The sequence below is a fragment of the Pan paniscus genome, chromosome 13 (assembly GCF_029289425.2).
Source record: "Pan paniscus chromosome 13, NHGRI_mPanPan1-v2.0_pri, whole genome shotgun sequence".
NCBI lineage: Eukaryota > Metazoa > Chordata > Mammalia > Primates > Hominidae > Pan > Pan paniscus.
In genome coordinates, this window is record NC_073262.2 from 115,898,267 (window position 1) to 115,920,428 (window position 22,162).

The window sequence follows — 22,162 nt, forward strand, 5'->3', positions numbered from 1 at the left end:
TGTACCAAGAAGTTGCAAAGATAAAGAAAGTTCCCATATACTCATATTCAGTTTTCCCTACTTTGAACATCTTACATCAATATGGTGCATTTGTTACATCTAATGAACCATTATTGACACATTATTATTAACTAAATAAAGTCCATACTTTATTCAGATATCCTTCGTTTTTACATAATATTCTTTTTGCCCTAGGATCCCACATTACATTCAGTCAGCATACCTCTTTAGGGATCTCTTGGTTGTGAAAGTTTCCCACTTTTCTTGTTTGATGATTGATATGGTTTGGCTGTGTCCCACCCAAATATCATCTTGAATTGTACTCCCATAATTCCCACATGTTGAGGGAAAAATTCTGTGGGAGAAAATTAAATCATGGGGGTTGTTTCCCCCATACTGTTCTTGTGGTAGTGAATAAGTCACACAAGATCTGATGGTTTTCAAAACAGGAGTTCCCTGCACAAGCTCTCTTTGCCTGCTGACATTGATATAAGATGTGACTTGCTCCTCCTTGCCTTCCACCATGATTCTGAGGCCTCCTCAGCCACGTGGAACTGTGAGTCCAATTAAACCTCTTTATTTTGTAAATTGCCCAGTCTCAGGTATGTTTTTATTAGCAGCATGAAAACAGACTAATACAGTAAATTGGTTCCAGGAGTGGGGTGTTGCTGAAAAGACAGCCAAAAATGTGAAAGCAACTCTGGAACTTGGTAATAGGCAGAGGTTGGAAAAGCTTGGAGGGCTCAGAAGACAGGAAAATGTGGGAGAGTTTGGAACTTCCTAGAGACTTGTTGAATGGCTTTGCCCAAAATGCTGATAGCAATATGGACAATGAAATCCAGGCTGAGGTAATCTCAGATGGAGATGAGGACCTTGTTGGGAACTGGAGCAAAGGTGGCTCTTGTTATGTTTTAATAAAGAGATTAGTGGCATTTTGTCCCTGCCCTAGAGATTTGTCAAACTTTGAACTTGAGAGAGATAATTTAGGGTATCTGGCAGAAGAAATTTCTAAGCAGCAAAGCATTCAAGAGGTGACTTGGGTGCTGTTAAAGGCATTCAGTTTTATAAGGGAAGCAGAGCATAAATGTTCGGAAAATTTGCAGCCTGACAATGTGATAGAAAAGAAAAATCCCATTTTCTGACGAGAAATTCAAGCCAGTTGCAGAAATTTGCATAAGTAACAAGTAACCGAATGTTAATCCCCAAGACAATAGGAAAAATGCCTCCAGGGCATGTCAGAGGTCTTCACGGCAGCCCTTCTCATCACAGGCCTGGAAGTATAGGAGGAAAAAGTGGTTTTGAGGGCCGGTCCCAGGGTCCCCATGCTGTGTGCAGTCTAGGGACTTGGTGCCCTGTGTCCCAGCTGCTCTAGCCATGGCTGAAAGGGGCCAAAGTAGAGCTTGGGCCATGGCTTCACAGGGTGCAAGCCTGAAGCCTTGGCAGCTTCTGTATGGTGTTGAGCCTGCCTGTGCACAGAAGTCAAGAATTGGGGTTTGGGAACCTCCACCTAGGTCTCAGAGGATGTATGGAAACGCCTGGATGTCCACACAGAAGTTTGCTGCAGGGGCGGGGCTCTCATGGAGAACCTCTGCTAGGGCAGTGCAGAAGGGAAATGTGGGGTCAGGGCCCCCACACACAGTCCCTACTGGGGCACTGCCTAGTGGAGCCGTTAAGAAGAGGGCCACTGTCCATCATACCCCAGAAAGGTAGATCCACCGATAGCTTGCACTGTGCACCTGGAAAAGCTGCAGACACTCAATGCCAGCCCATGAAAGCAGCCAGAAGGGAGACTGTACCCTGCAAAGCCACAGGGGTGGAGCTGCCCAAGACCATGGGAACCCATCTCTTGCATCAGCTTGACCTGGATGTGAGACATGGAGTAAAAGGAGATCATTTTGGAGCTTTAAGATTTGACTGCCTTGCTGGAGTTTGGACTTGCATGGAGCCTGTAGCTCCTTTGTTTGGCCAATGTCTCTCATCTGGAATGGCTGTATTTACCCAATCCCTGTAACCCCACTGTACCTAGGAATTAACTAACTTGCTTTTGATTTTACAGGATCATAGGTAGAAGGGACTTGCCTTGTGTCAGATGATACTTTGTACTGTGGACTTTTAGGTTATTGCTGAAATGAGTTAAGACTTTAGGGGACTGTTAGGAAGGCAGGATTGGTTTTAAAATGTGAGGACATGAGATTTGGGAGGGGCCAGGGGTGGAATGATATTGTTTGGCTGTGTCTCCGTCCAAATCTCATCTTGAATTATACTCCCATAATTCCCACATGTTGCGGGAGGAACCTGGTGGGAGATAATTGAATCATGGGGGTGGTTTCTCCCATACTGTTCTTGTGGTAGTGAATCAGTCCCATGAGATCTGATGGTTTTAAAAACGGGAGTTCCCTGTACTAGCTCTCTTTGCTTGCCACCATCAATGTAAGAAATTACTTGCTCCTTCTTGCCTTCTGCCATGATTATGAGGCCTCCCCAGCCACATGAAACTGTGAGTCCAGTTAAACCTGTTTCTTTTGTAAATTGCTCAGTCTTGCATATGTCTTTATCAGCAGTGTGAAAATGGACTAATACAATGATGTTGATAGTTTTGAGAAGTACTGGTAAGGTATGTTGTAGAATTTCCCTCAGTTGATATTTATCTGATGTTATCTCTTGATTGATTTGTGGTTATTGGTTTTGGGGAGTAAGATCACAGAGATGAAGTGCCATTCTTATTACATCATACCAAGAGTACATATTGTCAACATGACTTATCACTGTTGAAATTAATCTTGATCACCTGGGTGCGGTGGTGTTTATCAGCTTTCTTCACTGTCAAGTTGGGATTTTACTATACAAGAAACTCACTATGTGTAGTCTATACTTAAGGAACGTGCAGCTATGCTCCATCTCCAGGAATGTAGAGTATCTACATAAATTACTTGAAATTATTCATCACAGGAGATTTGCCCATTCTTCTCCATTCATTTATTTATCATATAATCATTTATTTGTATCAGTATGGACTCACAGATATTTCTTTTATACTTTGAGTTATATTTCAGTACTACTTTATTAATTTGATTGCTCAAATTGTCCTAGCTTCACCTAGGACAATTGGCTGCTGTGTCCCTTTGACCTATGTCCATCACTTTGAGATTTTTTTCTTTAGAGGTGGGATCTTTTTTACTTTCTGGAACTGTAAGATCCTCTAGGCTCATCTTGTTTATTCCCAGTCAAGCCCTAAAACCAGCCATCTCTCCAAGGAGCCCTCTATCCTTTTAATTAGAAAATGGTGTTAACATCTAAAATCTGAAGTGCTCATTGTAATGGGGGTGTTGTTGCTTCTAGCTTATAGAGCAAAGAAATAAATGTGTGTATACTACAGGTTCAAGTCATTGTATCTGGGCTCAAGTTTTCTCTTTCTTCACTCAGGTCTTCCATGCTGACTCAATTCTTAGATAAGTTCTTCATACTTGCAATCATGCTGGAGCAACTCCAGAACTAAGTCCCAAGGGGCAGAGTACGAATCTCCCAAAATTTCCAACAAACTCTTACCAAATCTAATTTGGCTCCTTTTAAGACACATACCAACTTCAGAACTGATTACAGTAGCCAAGAATAATGAGATATTCTTTTGGGTTAAACCTGGAACATATGTTCCTTGCCAGAGACAGAGGATTGACCCTGTTTGAACTACATGGGCTCAGAACACTAGAGAAATGAATTTTCAGTGGTTGTTGGTGAAAAAGTGAAATATATATGCTGTATGTTTGAAATGATAATTTTCCACCATTGTCAATTAGTACTACTTCTATGAATTCAGAAATCTAAAATTGGCCACCACTTACAGTGAAGTTTTGAAAGAAAATAAGATAGTTACTTTTATAAAGAGATGCATTAGTAAATGGCTTGGGCTCTATCTATAGCAAATGAATGCTCGTAACTTCTGAAAATTGCATAGTACTTTACTATATTATTGCATGTAATTATTTTCTGCTTTAAAACTACAAATAAAAAGAGTACATCCATTGTCAGCTTCCTTTCTGGTTTTGCTTTTTAAAATAATTTCACTTTTACATAAACGGAGCATTTAGGCTGGGAGGAGATAAAATTTGTTGTCTTTTGTGGTTGTTGCTTTATTTTTACTGCCTCCATTGGTTTTCTTTATTTACCTTTTTCAGTAACACATTCAAAGGGAAAGTAGATAGTTTGCTGTTCATTCATCAAAATATTAAGGCACTTTTTTTCCACTCCAAGGAAGTTTGTACAGTATATTAAAAAGGAAATATTATAGGATGCAAAGGCATTATAAACCAAACAATTACTGTGGTCTGAAGTTTTTGTTCTTTCTCAGTAAAGCTTTCATACTTCTTTTTAATTAAACTAGTTATTAACAGAATAAAAATTCAAATGTAACACATTTATTTTCAAATTTGTTCCTTGAAAATACATACTAGTTTAAAGATATTAGCAGTCCTCCTAAAAGGTTGCATCAAGTTTTTACTTGAAGGCAATTATTGGTTCTGTTTATATTTGTTAAAATTATTTTTTGCTTTTATTTCATTGCTTTTCAAACCATTGTAGAGACCAAAAGGTTTACAAAAGAAAATGTTAACATAGCTTTAATTGGAATTTTTAAAACCACTTCTGCTTAGGTCCCTGTGAAATGTGTTTCAAATTGTAGTTGAACCACAAATATCTCGGGTGACTTCCAATTTTGAAATCCATGAAATGGATATAATCAAAATAGTAACTGAATTAAAACTTTGGCTACTTGAAAACTTCACAGAATTAGACTTACAGGTTTTTATTTGTTTGAGGAGTGTAGTTAATGATACTTATTTCAGTCATAAGTCTTCTGTTTCTGAACTCTTTGGAGAAGAATTTTTTCCCATTTCTCCTCTACATTAAGCAGTGGATATTGGTCATAATTTATTCATTTTATATGACTCTATTAAACTCTTTCCCTTTTTTGAGTGCTGCATATTTCGTTCTTTTTCTTTCTTTCTTTTTTTTGAGATGGAGTCTTGCTCTGTTGTCCAGGCTGGAGTGCAGTGGCGTGATCTCAACTCACTGCAACCTCTGCCTCCCGGGTTCAAGTGATTCTCCTGCCTCAGCCTCCTGAGTAGCTGGGACTACAGGCATGTGCCACCACACCCGGCTAATTTTTTGTATTTTTCGTAGAGATGGGGTTTCACTATGTTATCAAGGATGGTCTCGATCTCCTGACCTTGTGATCCGTCTGCCTTGGCCTCCTAAAGTGCTGGGATTACAGGCGTGAGCCACCGTGCCTGGCTGAGTGCTGCATATTTCTAAAAATATTTAAGTTTTATCTTAAATTGTTTCTATATGTTTAAGTTTCTTCCAAATATAATATCTAATTTAAGCTTGTATATTCATTCAATATTTTAAGCACATTTTATTAACGATTATTTACTGAAAACATTTGATATACCAGACATGGTTATAAGTGCTTTTTACATATTTCGTTTAGTCTTCATATTTTAGTAAGGTAGGTATTAAAATCTCCGGTTTACAGAACAGGAAACTAAGGCTCAGAGAACTTAATTAAGGTCATACAGAAGAGGCAGGAGACAAACATCTGTAGAAGATCACACACTACATCTAAAAAGTCAGAAATAGATGAGCCATTGTAACAAACAAAAACAAATAAAAGTAAACAGTAATCGCTCTGAGAGACCATCTTTCATGTCTTTTGTGTTCCTACATGTCTTGCTGGATATGCCAAAAATGTAAGGCCTTGACCACTCCTTACCCAGGTCATTTGTTAAGGCTGGATTTATAGAAAACAACCTTGAGAGATAAGGTAATGCCTTCTTCTGAAATAAAGAGAAAGCTTTCTGTAAAAGCAGTGGATTCTCCAATGTCAGAATTCTTCTGTATTTTCAGCCTCCTGTAATTGTTCCTTGCATTTAATGAGTACTCAGGAAATGTCTGATGTGAGAAGTCAAGGACAAAGAGTAGGGTAGTAAAAGAATAGGTACCAGGAATGAATTACCCGACTATTATATCTGTGACCCTTGATTATTCTAAAAAATAAAACAATATCAAACACATTTAATAGAAATAACAGCTAACATTTCTTAGTGTCTTCTATGTTCCTGGTAAGTTCTTAATGCTTTTTGTTGCTTTACCCCTTGCAACAGCACTTTGAGGTAGGTAATATTGTTGTCTTTGTTCTACAAATGATGAAACTGGGGCCTAGAGGCATTAAGTAGTAGTTTGCCCAATGTGTCATAGCTAGTAAGTGATGGAAGCAGGCTCTGAAAGCTGTCTCTCTGGCTCTGACACACGTACTCTCAAACACCTCCTTAGGAAGTTACTGCTACCTTTTGGTAATAAATGGGAGCTTTTATAGGATCACTGGCTTCCAGTTTTCACCAAGAAATGTAGAATGAAAAATAATACCATTTGCCCTAGCAATCCCATTACTGGGTATATACCCAAAGAAATAGAAATTTTTCTACCATAAAAACACATGTATATGCGTGTTCATTGATATTCATGATAAAGACATGGATTCAACCTAAATGCCCATCAACGGACTGGATAAAGAAAATGTGGTACACATATACCATGGAATACTATGCAGCCACAGAAGAATGAGATCATGTCCTCTCAGGGACATGAATGCAGCTGGAGGCCATTATCCTTAGCAAACTAATGCAGGAACAGAAAACCAAATACTGCATGTTCTTAGTTATAAGTGGAAGCTAAATAATGAGAACAAATGGACACAAAGAGGGAACAACAGACACTGGGGCCTACTTGAGGAGGAGAGTGGGAGGAGGGAGAAGATCAGAAAAAATAACTATTGGGTACTACACTTAGTACCTGGGTGACGAAATAAGTTATATACCAAACCCCTGCGACATGAGCTTACCTGCACTTGTACCCCTGAACCTAAAATAAAAGTTAAGGGAAAAAAATATTTGCAAGGAAAAGGGCCTTGAATTTGCTTCTGATACATACGCGATATAACCTGAGGAAGAGCCTCCCAGCAATAAGACTATACATGACGGGGCAAGTGTCAACTACATACATTTGTCAGGACCAAATTTGTAGCTCATAATTTTTATGCAACTGTTTTTACCTTGGCGAGAATCAATGCTACAAATGCTATTCCAAGTCTTAGTATATGGAACCAAACTCAAAACAGATGTCCAGCTAAATGCATTAAAGATCACAAGAAAGGAATTGACAACGCTGAACACCATAGTTCTTTATTGCTAAGCATCTGAGGAGCGTCTGGTAGCTCCCCTGGGTCAGTCTTTCTATTATAATTTCTAGAACTTAATTTTTTCATTTTTTAAAAAATTCCAGGTGTTGAGAACTCACCTTTTCTAGTAGTTTTCCCTGGGAACACTTGGGGATCTACAAACATCTGAAATTGGAGGATGCTAATGGGCAAGAATCAAGAGAAAGGTAATTCAGAGACGACAACGAAGTGGGAAAGAAATTACAGGGTCAAAGCGAAAGAAAACCAAGCTGCTTGGGTAGAAAGGTGCAATGCAAGCCAATTGTTTACTGTATCTTGTCCGCTCCCAGAGCTGCGCCCGAGCTCTCGCGTTAACTAGGCAACATCGTTGCCACGGTAACTGGGAGGCGCGGGAGGGCGACAGCTCCCTGGACTCCCGGTAACCCTTACGTGCCCGGGGCTGGTCCGTGGGGCGGGGTGAGAGATGCCGGAATCTCGCGAGAGCTCCCGGGGGCCGTTGGGTAGCGTCTTCGCTGTTGCCCTTAGGGACGGCTGTGGGCCTGCTGGGGGTGGGGGCCCGGAGCGCCAGAGATGGCTGCTCAGCGAGGGATGCCCAGCTCCGCCGTGAGGGTCCTGGAAGAGGCGTTGGGCATGGGTTTGACGGCAGCCGGGGACGCGAGGGACACGGCGGACGCGGTGGCGGCTGAGGGCGCCTACTACCTGGAACGTATCCTTCCCGTGGAGACGCGGCCCGCTGCGCTGGCGGGTAATGGGTGTTGGGACGAAGGCGAGGGCCTCCCACTGGCGGCGCCTTTTGAGCCTTGGGGCCACTCCGGAGGAGCCCCTGTTGGACTTCAAGGTGCTGTTTTTGCCACCACAGTCTTCCTGAGAGCCACTCACTGAATTTCTCGCCCTTAGTAGCCCAGGGTGTCCTGTACCTGTTAGAAGAGTTGGGAGACCTTCCAAGGCCTCATACTTAGTAACCACTCAGTACATTTTGGATGGAGGGTTGCTTTTTATGTTAAGACAGCACAACAAATTGCTTCAACCCTCCTTTCAAATAATGGGTTTCCTAAATAAGCCCTCAATCTTTCAGAAAGCCGTTCCAATAAATTCAACGGAGGAACGTTAGGAGACTAGGGAAAGACCTCTGCCATTGGACTTTAAGGAGCTGAAGCTCAGAATACCCAACCCACGATCCTGTTCGATGGTCCAGTTAATGCTTAAATGCTTAGTTTTGATAGTATTATCTTCCTGAGTAGTTCCAAGTTTGACTACTTAATAATAAATACTAATAGTATAGTTGCTTTTTTTTTCTTGAGCAAATAAATAATGATCTGGTGAGCTACACAGCTCAGAGATATTAGGAATAAAGCAGATGGTGATTAGCGATTTTTATCGGAAGTACCAGAAAAATTGAATAACAATGTGTGGATAATTAGGTCCACTATTTCTTGTGTAAGGCTTTAGAACTTCCTTCCTCTAGTTATATAGATTAATTCCTACTAGGGAGACGGGGAGGGTTCATGAGAAAAAGACATCTAACTCCTTTATTCAGGGAGGTAAGAAAGAGATGATTATCTGTTCAGTTCTTAAAGATACCAAGGAAACTCCAAAATCTGCCAAATCTTATTTGTTTGTCCAACTGTAATCCTCCCCAGGTTTAATTCAAGATTTCAGAAATCCAGCAATGATTCATTTTGTGAGCTTTGACAAGCCGATTAACCTGTCCTGACTCAGGCTCAGTACACATCCACACTGCAGAGAGCTTTGAAGAATTTAGCTGAAAGATTAAAGAAAATATGTAGTATTTTATTGGGTGCAAAAACGACTTTTACAGGAATAGAAATTCGAATCGCTTGAAATGAATTTGAAAGAAATATATGGGTGCTTTAGTGTCATAAATGAGGTTTTATACTGTTTTCGTAGATGTAACAGGCAGTCTTTTCCAGTGATATTCCTCTTTAACAACGATTTTCATAATTCTTCCTAAGCTTATCTATATCCAGTGCCCTTGCTACTGAATGGTAACCAGGCATCTTGTAATTTTGTTTGCATTAAAATTATTTCCGTGAACACATAGTTTAATTGTTAACATGAGATTGACACAATGAGGTAACTTTTTGCAAACATCTTTGTGAAATAAATGGTAGGAGTCTAACATAACACAACTTTCAGCAATGAAAATCAGGTTTACTTAATTTGCGGGGAGATCACTGAGTCACACCTGCCAAGATGTAGCAGTTTGCAAACCTGTCTTACAAAGACTTTTTCAAATAATCACACTTATTTGAACTTTAAAACATATAAGCAACTGTAACTTTTTACGATTTTACTAACCGTTGTGTGAATTATCCAACCCATTTGCTTTTCTTCTTTCTTTGGTTGACTGACTGCTATTTTGTATTTTAACCAAAGGGTAGTCAGGGGATACACAGTTAAACATTTAACCAGTTTATTTTGCTATATTCCATGCTGAGGGAAGAGGTTTAGTCATTTCAACTCTCAGTTGAAATGAAGTTTGAGGATTACTTGTGAATACCAATTATTCCTGTATCCCTGGGCACTCTTCACATGGTTAATTAAGAGTTGCCTGTGTAATGTTGTTTGACATTGTTTCTTAAGGCAATTATGATAGTTGCCAAAGTGAGACTTCCTTTGGTTTAAAGTCTTTGCTTTCAGGTAATTTAATTGAGCTATCGTGGTGGGTAAATAAAAGTTATAATATGCACAGATGAATCAGAAATCTGATGTCCTCTGCTTCGCACATATACTCAATCACTTCTAATCTACTGCATTTGGCCTGGATTTCCCTTATTTATCACTCAACAGATGCTCCTAGTACATTAGACAATGAGCTATCAATATCGAGCAAGACTTTGAAAGAAGTTGACTTGAATTCTTTAGGAAATCTCTCACTTTTCTGCTTTTAAATACTCAATTATGAAGAGTATGAATAGACTAATGTCCAAACCATAAACAGCCAGGATCCACCTTGTGGGGGACATTAATGAAGGTCCCATGTCCTTTATAATGGTTTACACACTGGGTTCAGGAAAAAGAGTTCTTACCCTGCAACACCCTTTCCCTGTAATCTCCTAGCTATAACAGTGCCACCTATTTCTCTTCTAAGGAACCCAGAATATCATTGCTTTTATGTTTTAGACTTCAACAAGGTGAGATACAAATATACATTGTTCTTAACTATTGTCAGAACACTAAGAAATTGAGTTATGGAGTATATGAATCCTCTCTAGAACCCATCATTAGAAAAATACTTGCAGCATTATAAAATATAAGGTGAGATTTTAGCTATGTGATAGATATGTAAAGGGTCAAGTAGATATCTCCAGAACCTAGAAAGAAGGTTGATTGTCTTTTGTGAATGAATGAATCCCTTATTAGAAATCAACACAACTTGGGTGAGGTTTTCAACTGTGTAGTAGTGAGGAAGGGCTGCCTATTAGTGTATGGCTGCAGACATTTGGGACTGCCTAGTTCCAATTGGAAGGCCAGTATGAATTTGTACTAAGAAAGCTAAGGGTTAATTGACTTTGTTGTTCCTTGTCTAAAGAGACTTTGTTCAAGGAATAGTAAATGAATACATGGACCCTAGGAAAGTGGAGCTTCAAGGTATTGTTTTTGTTACATACCTCCCTCTATATGGACATCTGGCTCCTCTAGCTTTTGATTATTTCCTCTCTCTGGGCATTCTAATACTAAGGATTTGGCTTTTTAGATGGTAGGTGTAAGTTTACTGGCCAATGAAAAAGGCTCCCCAACCCCCAGCAGTAATTTCTGAGAGTTCAGTAAGTTTAAGCCAGTTCTGTGAAGCTAATCAGCTCTGAATGGAGTCCCAAAGTCAACTCTTTCTGAAACTCCAAAATTAAGGACTCTAGACCCTGAAATATGAGGATCACACTAGACTGATGCCCTTATCTGAGATACTGAGGACTGTAATTGAAGTAGCAAGCCTGTAGATAAATATCTTAACTTCTACCATGCTACCTTTAAAAAAAATTATAATTTTTTTAGAGATGAGGTATTGCTCTGCTACCCAGGCTTGAGTGCAGTGGCATGATCATAGCTCACTGCAACTTCAAATTCCTGGGCTTGAGCAATCTTCCCACCTCAGCTTCCTGAGTAGCGGGGACTGCAGATGTGCGGCACCATACCCAGCTAATTGTGTTTGTTTGTTTGTTTTTGTTTTTGGTAGAGACGGGGGTCTCACTCTGCTATTCAGATTGGTCTCGAACTCCTGTGCTCAAGGCATCCTACTGCCTTGGCCTCCCAAAGTGCTGGGATTACAGACATGAGCCACTGTAGCAGGCTGCTGTCTTCTTAACAGTTCTATCTAGTCTTTCATTGCCATAGTAATGTTGACTGATAACTTTAATTAAAATTGAAGTTTTCCTTATTTTATTTTATTTTATTTTATTTTATTTTTTGAGACGGAGTCTCGCTCTGTCTCCCAGGCTGGAGTGCAGTGGCACGATCTCGGCTCACTGCAAGCTCTGCCTCCCGGATTCATGCCATTCTGCTGCCCCAGCCTCCTGAGTAGCTGGGACTATAGGCACCTGCCACCACACCTGGCTAATTTTTTTTTTTTTTTTTTGGTATTTTCAGTAGAGACGGGGTTTCACAGTGTTAGCCAGGATGGTCTCGATCTCCTGACTTCGTGATCCATCCGCCTCAGCCTCCCAAAGTGCTGGGATTACAGGCGTGAGCCACCGCACCTGGCCTTTCCTTTTTTTAAATTTACTGTATGGTTTTAAACTTTTTTTTTTAAAGCTAAACATTGTAGTTGAGTAAGTAAAACATTTAGAAAGGTGGATGCATAGATTTCTTTTTCTTTTTTAAAACTAACATTCTCTTAGATACATGTGTTAACCACTTTTTCTTCTGTTATAAAATGGTACTTCTCTGAAATGTTTGTAGTATTATAATTGTTCTGAACCCTAACAGTGTATTTCTTATCACTGGAATTTAATTTGTGCATGGGTTCTTAGATATTAGAACATACATACCCCATGTATATTCAAATGAAAAGGATACACAACCTGCGTATAGACAGACTAAGAACTATGTTACTAAATCCAGAGTGTTGATATTTACTTGTGTAAAAGTCATAGGCTATTTGGAGAGGAAAAAAATGTGTTTTGCTCTGTGTCCTTTAGTCAGGCGTTAATGTGCATATGACTCACCTGTGGAGCTTTAAATAAATATTCTAATTCAATAAGTCTGGCAAGGGGGCTGAGATTCTGCATTGCTAAGAAGCTTCCTGGTGCTGCGGTTGCTGCTGGTCTAAGGACTGTAATTGAAGTAGCAAGCCTGTAGATAAATATCTTAATCTCTAGCCTTTATATTTTCAGATAGAAATATCACATGTAGAGTCCATATCTTTGGATCTCCTGGCTTAGAAGTTGGAAAGACTTATACCACCAGCTGCCATGAGCACTGAGTCTTACATGCTGAACAAAAGTTATTTTCCAGTTATGAAGGTAGAAGATATGCAACAGCTATGTAGGACAGGGGTGGCCAGTACATTTCCACTCTTGCCAATTCTGTTGAATTGGTAGTGGCTCCCTGGTATAGGATATTAATAAGAATTCTGAGTCCTCATGAAGACTGTGTGGTAAAAACTGCAGGGAGCAATTGGCGAAAGGGAATGTGACCACAAGCATGCCAGCTGCCTTCCATTTTTGTCTGTATTATTCAGTTAACTTATTTAAACTGGCCTTCCTAAGAAAGGGACCAAGACTATGATATTTGCTATTTACAGTATTTTTATTTCAACTTAATAAGTAAAATGTTGATCATGGAAGATCCAGGCTAGATTTTAGATTGAGTCTGCGTACGTTGGCTCTGCAGTGATGGCAAGGATTACAAAATGATTTCTGTCTATAGTAGCTTTGGGAAATCATGTAAAATATAATTAGCTATATGTTTCACTCCAGTTCTTCATAAAGATGCTGCTACTGCTGGCAGTAAACACTACCTACAAATGCAGCAGTGGAAGAGACCAGTGTGTAAGGTACTTTGCTGCTCACATCTGAAAATTATTCATTGGTTTCTGGCTCTGGTCCATTTGCAGAATGTTATTTGTCTCCCCCTCATACCAATTGGCACCTCAAGCTCTGCGCCATTAGGCCAACCAAAATGTCTCACCGAGGTTTCTGGCAGTTGTGTTCTCTGTAGTACTGTGATGGGCTTAGGGCTCCCTGGCAGTTTCAGTGTGGGTGTTACATTTTCCCATTTTTTGAAAAGATCGAGAATATCAGGGTCTGGTGCAGGCTCTGCTAGTGCAGAAACTATGAGATAGTTCACCCATGGTGACTAAAATACCAGGAAACTAATTCATGCTGTGAAACTCACGAGTGCTACTAAATTCCTTCCAGAGCAAATGCAGATTTGGGAGGAATGGGAGCCTCAGTCTGTGTCTAGGTTATGACTAGGAATACAGAACCTGGCCTGGACTTGAATAGTACTGTGGGCTGTGGCTTCAGGGCAGGGAGATAAGGGGAGCCATGGACACTACCCTAGGCAAGAACAATCTAGAAAACAAGGCACAGTATTAAGTGTCAAGTCAAGGCCAAGTGTGCAGATAGGTAAGAACCAGATATGAGGGGAACAGACAGGGCAGAAAAAAATTTTGGAACTGAAATTCACCAGTGTTCTTCGAAGGAATACTAGGCAGTTAGAGGGAAGGGAGTTTTGTAAGGGCTCAAAGGCAGCTTGACATTAAGAAACTGGATTTAGGCCAGAATGCTAGCTTATTATTTCAGTGAAAGAATAACTTTGCATGAGAACTGTGATTAGCTTAATTGTATGGATGTTTCCTGGAGAGTAGGATCACCTAAGAGGTTAAATTACAGATGAGAAAGTTGCTCCGTGAAAGTAGAACCAGAGTGTACAGAGTTTTATCATTCTTGATGAATTAACCTTTTCTACTCTGGCAAGATTGTTATCCAAAACAATGCTTTCCAAAGTTTTTCACATACAGTACTCCATCACATCCTACTTCACTCTGCCTTTTTTGCCGTCCCAAGGGCCAAGGGGATTGATATCTCTACAGTGCACTATTCTTTTTATGAGAACCCAAGAATGTCATTTCTCTCAGGCTTTGCAACCAGATATTGCTGGATATCTGTTGAGAAACTCATCTGTTTTCATTGGGTTGATACAGAGATAGTATCTGATTCCATGTCCCTTTTTACCCTGGTTACTGGGAAGCTTAGAGTCAAATCTGGGGGTTATTTTTGACCAATCTTATGAGACCTATGGTATCTGCTGCATCTTAATCTTATTTCTATAATACTATTTCCTTTTCTCCTCCAATTTCCACATTCATTAATTGTTACATTTTGTATAGTGTGTGTATTTGCAAACTGTAGCAGAATCACTTTAGGATCAGTTTGTGCCTACTGCCAGCTAGCTAGCCAGGTAAACAGATGCGTACAAACATAAGTGTCAAAGTACATTTATGTCTTTAATAACATTGTGACATTTAAACTGAGTTGCCTTTGGGAAATTTTAAATATAAATTATATTGTGGATACATAAAAATCAATCAAAGTATGTATCTTCCTAGTTTGATTGTTTTGTCCACTACCTGACGTATTGTCCCATCAGTCTCTTGCCCTTGGTTAGATTTTGTTTTGAGTCTGTAGCCTGTAGCTCTTTTCTACTTCTCTTTCCTCTGGGGGTCTTCAAATTGAGCTATTTATGTGATTTGATTTACCTGTTATTAATATAACACTTCAGAGTTTTTGGAAAAAAATAGGTGAGTTCATTACCTAAGATATTGGTTAAAAAATTGTGTATTCCTATTGTGTCACTGTAGAAACAGTACTACGTAGCAGCAAATTTATGGCATTTGTATCTCAGGAATTTATCTTTGTCATTCACAGCTATGTGATCTTGGGCATATCTTTTAATCTCTGATTCAGTTTCTTCATTTTTAATTTAGAGATGGCTGTATCTGTGCTGTTTGACCTCACTGGGTTGTGTGAGAATAAATATAGTTTTGGTCCATGTGAAAATACTTTTAAGCTTTATAAAATGGTAGTTATGTACTCTCTTAATCTTTTTTGATTGTGGGAAAGTAATACATTGAGGTGATAAAAAGCCATTGTCTAGAATATTTGCTGGGTAGGAGTATGTAAGTGTTGATTGATATTTTCTATGCTTCGAGGACAAATCACTTTTTTTCTACTCTATATTGCCATGTGACATCTTCCTCATATAATCTTATCAGCGGTTGGCTTATTTACAACTTTAAAGTCTATCCAGAAGCTTTTAGAGTATTTACTTCTTTTTGAAATTATTATGATGTGAACATGGTGAAGGATGGCATTGCTTTTCTGGAGACATACAAATGACCGCTTACAAAATTACTTTCTAGGAGCTGTCTCTCAGAAGGGGTCATGCTTTTTCATAGAAAAGAGGCTGACTTCCTCTAGCTGAACCTTTGGAAATTTTATCTCATTATATAAAACTATCAGAAAGATATAAATCTATAACTGGAGGGAAATTTAAAATGTCTTTTATTTATTCATTTTAACATATGGGGGAACAGAGGCATGAGAAATTTAAAAGATTTTTTTTTTCCATAGATACTCATCTCTTTCCAGAGTGAGAAAAGAAATGACAATAAACACTTGTATATCATTTACTATAAGCCAGGCACTAATCTAAATGCTTTACATATATTGACTGTTAACACTCTTATAGTATGGAAGGAAGCCAGTCTCTAAAATAAAATGACACCCTGATATGGTTTGGCTCTGTGTCCCCACCCTAATCTCACCTTGAATTGTAATAATCCGTATGTGTCAAGGGCAGGACCTTGTAGAGGTAATTGGATCATAGGGCCAGTTTCCCCCATGCTGCTCTTGTGATAATGAGTGAGTATCGCAAGATCTCATGGTTTTATAAGTGTCTGGCATTTCCCCTGCTTGCACCCATTCTCTCTTTCATGGTGCTCTGTGAAGAAGTGCCTTCCGCCATGATTGTAAGTTTCCTGAGGTATCCCCAGCCATGCAGAACTATGAGTCAATTAAACCTCTTTTCCTTATAAATTACCCAGTCTTGGGTATTTCTTCATAGCAGCATGAGAATGAACTAATACACATCCAGTGAGCCCTACCTCCTAATATTCATGCTCTTGTGTAATCCTCATACATTGAATAGGCGTGACCCATGTAACCAGTGGGATATTGAAGAAATGATGTGTGACTTCCGATGTTTGGGTAGAAAAGCTATTGTGGCATCCACATTGTTTTCTTGGACTGCTTATTCTGGGGGTAGTTAGCCCACCTATCTTGAGGATGCTCAAGCAGCCTGTGGAGAGACCCACATGGGGAGGAACTGAGGTCTTCTGGGAAACTAGTACAATGTCAGTGAGCTGCCATGGAAATGGATCCTGCTGCCTCATCTCAGTCTTCAGATGACCCTAATTCTGCTGTCATTTTGACTATGACATGAGAGACCCCCAAGTCAGATTCTACCAGATAAACCATTACTGAGCCCTTGACCCAGAGAAACTACAATATAATAAATGCTTATTGTTCCTTTTTCAGCGTTATTGAGTTGTAATTGGCAAAATTACATATATTCGAGGTGTACAACATATTTTGATTTACATATACATTGTGAAATGATTACCACACCCAAGCTAATTAACCTATTTACCTCATATAGTTACCTTTTCATTTTTATATTACTTGTGGTGAGAATATTTAAGTTCTACTCTCTTTACAAATTTCAAGTGACACTCCATTATTATTAGCCATAGTTACTGTGCTATACATTAGGTCTCCATAAATTCTTCATCTTATAACTGAATGTTTGTGCAACGTTGATGAACATCCCCCCATTTTCCCTACCCTCTATTCATTGGTAACTCCCCTTCTAATGTCTGTTTCTGTAGAGTTGGAATTTTTTTTAGATTCCACATATAAGTGAGATTATGCAGTATTTGTCTTTCTGTATCTAACATTTCACTTAGCATGACCTTCAGGTTCAGTATCTGGAGTAGGGTGTTAGATAAAAAGTAACAGAGTAGCTTTGAAACTGGGGATTAGGGAGATGTTGGAAATACTTTGTTAGTGAAAGATAAAATACCTCGAACAGATTGCTAGTAGAAGCCTTATGGTCTTTAAAAGAGGCTGATGGCAAGGAATTAGAGAGTGAGGCAAATACTATTAGAAGCTGTTCTACAGTAATAGATAATTAATAAAGGAGGTATTTTACTCCTTGTAGTATTTAATATGGATGAATTAAGGTTATGGAATAGACTGCAAGTGTGCAACTATTTTTTTGTTTAATCATTTAACTAGCTATTTTTGAGCCTAATTACTTTTCACTATGTTATTAGGAGAGGCACTTATTCATGTTTTACAATAAAATACTGACCTTTTGACAGATACCTGGTATCTGAGGATTGGTCATAATGGAATGGGGCTTAAGTGTCCCTGCAAGGGATAGGGATAAGAAATACAGGATGATTACTTGTGATGGAGCTTAGTAGCAGTAATACATTTATAGGTTTAGATCTCTGTGGAAAATAATTGGCAAACACTTTATGTATTTATGTAGCACAGAAAACCCACACAGAACATGGAGAGGCAATATAATATGGTGAAACCTAAACATCTGGGCTCTTTTAGGTCCTAGCTGTGGAACCTTATGCCTCTGATTCTTGATTTGTGAAATAGAGTTATAGTTCCAGCCTCATAGGCAGGTTGAGGATGAAATTAGTTAATACATGGAAAACCCTTAGAACAGTTCCTGTCTCCTATTAAATACTGTGTAAGTGTTATCTATTCTTGTTACAAGCAACAGAAGTTGTTATATACCCTTTCAGCTAATGCTTGGTAAACAATACCAGAGACATTTTATAATCAGCAGCAAAATGAAAACTAGGCTAATCTTATCTTTGATTTTCATAACCATTACCATGCATTAAAGTGTTTAATTCACACATTTTAAACTTGGCATAACCAAGTCAGTGTAATCGAAAAAAATGTAAACCTAACAACAATAATAACAACAACAACAAGCATTGCTGGTGTGTGCTGTGATTTAACATAAAATATTGTCTTGAAGTTTTCATATGTAATTAGAGTAACTTATAGTTTTTGAAAGTCTTAAAGCAGTTCTCTTAGAATTATTTTATGTTAGAATCATTTCCATTGATATTTAATTTCTTCAGTATTTATGAAATTTTGAATTATGATTGCTATATACTTTATATTCACTTAAAAATTAAGTTATCTTTCCTATAAAGATAATTTAAAAATGGAGATACATGGAAAAGTAAAATTTAAATTTTACTGATAAAAGCATTGATATGTGTTTTTTTCTTAAATATTGGTGTGCATTTGTTTTGTTCATTCACAATACTTTAAACCAAATAAAGTCACATTTTATTCATGTACTGTGAATAGTTAACTCAGGAGCTCTGGAAAATTCATTGTGGTTTAAGATGAATTTGAAAAAGTTACTGTTTTTTCTTACCTGTTTCTAATTCACGCTACCTTATGATATTATGTATATTTTCATAAGCCTTCATAGAATCAAGTTTGAAATCATTAGATAGATAGTAAACAGTCAAAAGACAGATAGCAATGTAGGTTTTCCTGGATTTGAGTTGTGAAAAATAATTAAGTATTTTATTTTACAATATCTAGATTTATAGGCTATATGGGGAAGACAAATTTTTTAAAGATTAAATTATATATATTTACCAACTTCCTGGTGAGATAGTTGAATCCAATACTATATTTGAAGGTCAAATCAATTTTTGTGCAATAATTTTATTCTATATTTTTGAGATTAAAACTTGACAAGATATTCAGAGGTCACCATAACTGAAGCATCTGAAGATGACTATGAATATGAAGAGGTAACATGTTAATTTTAGGTGTTTATTCTGTAAATTTATTGCAGTCATTCTCATGAAATGCTCATTTTATTTTCTGAAACATGTAAGAACCATTCTTTTTTCTTAAGAGATACCAGTTTTTCAACTGAATTTAGCTAGTATCAGCTGATTAAGAATGAGATGTGAAAATTCTGTTTAAACATTTAAATTGGAAAATACATCTGATTCTTTTGATTTTCCTGTTAATCGTCCTTCAGGTTCAGCTCCTTATTACCTGCCTTGTAGATTCCTACCATAAACTGTTATCTCTGTTCAGGAGGTACTTCCTTCCTGTCATCCAGTCTGCTCTTGTCAAGGATTCCTAGCTTCCCACTGCTCAGTTGGAGCAGAGGCCTTATGCATCCTTCCAGCTTAACAGTATTTCTATCTAATGTGGTTCCTATCTCAAAGCTTTCCTTTAATTCATTGTTCCCGAGACCTATCATTACTTCGGACACTTGGAGGATAAAATCACTGGTAGATGACAGAGGCTGTGAATGAAACTGTGTGGAAATAAGCCTGGCGAGCCTGGGTGAGCAAGAGACAGGACGAAAATTGGAGACAGGCTTTTTATTACTGGTAAAATGGAGATTATGTGTACCACATGAAGTTCCTGAATGAGTTAATAAATGTAAAAGGCCTAAACCAGTGATCAGTACATAAGAAGCATGTGTTAAGTCTTAACTGTCATTAATCATAATTGCAATCCGTCACGTCCTTTCAAGATTTTAATGCTCAGTGCGTTTTATTTTTTAATAAATGAGAGATTTTCAGTTGCTAGTAGTTCTGAAAAAGTGATGGTGGAAAGCACTTGAGATGGGGCAAGAATGGTGATATTTAGATAGCCTTATTATTTTTTCAGCAGAATTGTTAGATTACATTTTCTATTATAGATAAAAGCAGTTGCCCACAAACTAATCTTGAATTTATTAGAAGTGACGTTTATTGACATTTACAAGGAAGTCAGAAGAAAGCAGTTATTCATTTTTCATGGATCTTCAGAATGACATGGTATTTTACATAAAGTATTTCTTTGATCCTTTGATTTGTGAAGCAAAATTATTTCTGAAGTGAAATACAGTATTTTATATTTCTGCTCACTCTTCCTATCCTTCTCTTTCTCTGTGATCTAGATACCAGATGACAATTTTAGCATCCCAGAAGGTGAAGAAGATCTGGCAAAAGCAATTCAGATGGCCCAAGAACAGGCTACAGATACTGAAATTTTGGTGAGAATTTGAACACTAGTGTAGTCTATAGTTTAGTGGTAGTGCTTTTTATATGAAGTTTGGAAAGTCTTTTAAATGTAAATACTTACTAGTGTAGTTCAGTCATCTGTTGTATCATTTTCATCTCGGTTTATTTATGATCAAGCCTTCACTTTAAGGCAAGCAGTCATATTTACTCTTTTTTGGATTGCCATTCTCCACATCATGGTCACTCTTGCATGACTTTGTATCAAGTGACACCTTCTCTCTGAACTCTGATTAATCTCACTGGAGGATAAACCAATAATTTTCAACATTTATGTTTAGAATTTAGTGTCATATACAAGTTCTACAGTCTGTTTTGTAACCATTTTGTGTTTTTTTACATGAAAGTATTAATCTTACAGGGAATGCTTAATACGGCTTTCTTGTGAGGCTTATGAACTAATTATGTTAAGGAATGTGGTGGGGGATGTTTTTTGATTATAATACAATGAACTAAAAGTGCATAAAACTGATGGCATTCCTCTAAAATTGAAAACTCATTAAAATTGTGAACCATTTAATATGATGGCAAAAATATTTTTAAAAATGTTTTATTTTGTACCAACATTAAGAAGCATGCTTTCTTTCAGTGTTTAACCCCTTTACTACAGAGAAATGTGAAGGAATTTGTGAAACTCCTTTTTGGTTGCAGATGTGCCTTCCTCAGTGTGGAATTGTATGTGAGACTTTACTGCATATTATACCATATCATTCTTTCCATATTCTGTAGACTTCTTCAATCTAGAAGTCCAATAACTCCTTTTCAAAATGTCTGTCCACTCAAAATTGGAATAAAAGCTCTAGAGGAAGATTTTTTCAGGCCAGAATTAATTGCATTCTGTTGTAAATGGAGGGCTGCAGCTCATAGTAAATGACATTCTCTAATGCATCCCATGGACATAGCTTCTGCTTGGTAGACACAAAGTGAAGTCTATTCCATAGACTTAGTCTGTTGGATATCTCAAAGCAATAATTTGTAGGAATAGGTTTAAAATGTATGAATAGCATTTTCAGTGACATGCAACTGATATGTTTATTCACTTATCGTCATCCTCTTGCTTTACATCACTAAGGATTTTGACAAATTCTTTATGTACCGCTCATTTGTATCGGTATTTGGTAAAGTACATGTGGCTAATACAGTGCTTGGCACATAGTTGGCACGTAGTTGGCACTAAATAAATAGCAGTTAAATAAGAGAATGGATAAATGGATCATTGAATGAAAAAACTGAACAAAACTGTAATTTCTTCCTTCTGCTATCATGGTCGAAAGTGTTTGTAATGCAAAGATAAATCAGAGGGCAGTTGAGGAAGAAATACATTGTAGTAGCTGTTGTATCTACTGAGCCAAATATCAGTAATTCTTCTTTTATCAATTTATTGGAAGCTTTTCTTTATCATAACCTTACATGAGTTAACATTCTTGATTTCTGGCATGTCTATAGCTGATTGACTCTCATTTAGCTTCTTTTTACCTCATTTTAAAAAATTCTTTGGAGGAACAGTATTATGCTGAAAATTCACAGAAGTTGTCCTTAAGCTGTTAAAATTAAATATGGATTCATTTTATCATAAGCATATTAGTTATATTTTTTAATTTGCTTTTTATTTCTAAAGTATGTTAATCTTCAGTAATTTGAATTGTGCTATGGGCTTTCTCTTTTAAAGAATACTTATTGCTTGTTAAATCCATTTTTTATTCTGATCTTATATATATTCATAAACAAGATATATTTTCTTCTATGTTAAAGGATACAGTAATCTCTATGCA

At 37.7% G+C, this 22,162-nt stretch overlaps 1 protein-coding gene across 3 annotated transcripts in view; it reads left to right on the forward strand.

Moving 5' to 3' along the window:
- Positions 1 to 7,673: 7,673 nt before the first annotated feature.
- SPAG16 (sperm associated antigen 16) overlaps positions 7,674 to 22,162 on the forward strand; it is a 1,126,826-nt gene continuing 1,112,337 nt past the window's right edge. Inside the window, exons 1-3 of one of the 3 annotated variants that reach the window (XM_003812510.4) lie at positions 7,674 to 7,937; positions 19,072 to 19,118; positions 20,270 to 20,365. In XM_003812510.4, the coding sequence (XP_003812558.1) occupies positions 7,802 to 7,937; positions 19,072 to 19,118; positions 20,270 to 20,365 (279 nt within the window). In that variant the 5' untranslated portion in view covers positions 7,674 to 7,801. Of the gene's footprint in view, positions 8,070 to 19,071; positions 19,119 to 20,269; positions 20,366 to 22,162 lie in introns of all 3 variants that reach the window. The other 2 variants (XM_055109075.2, XM_055109074.2) reach the window with 2 other exon arrangements.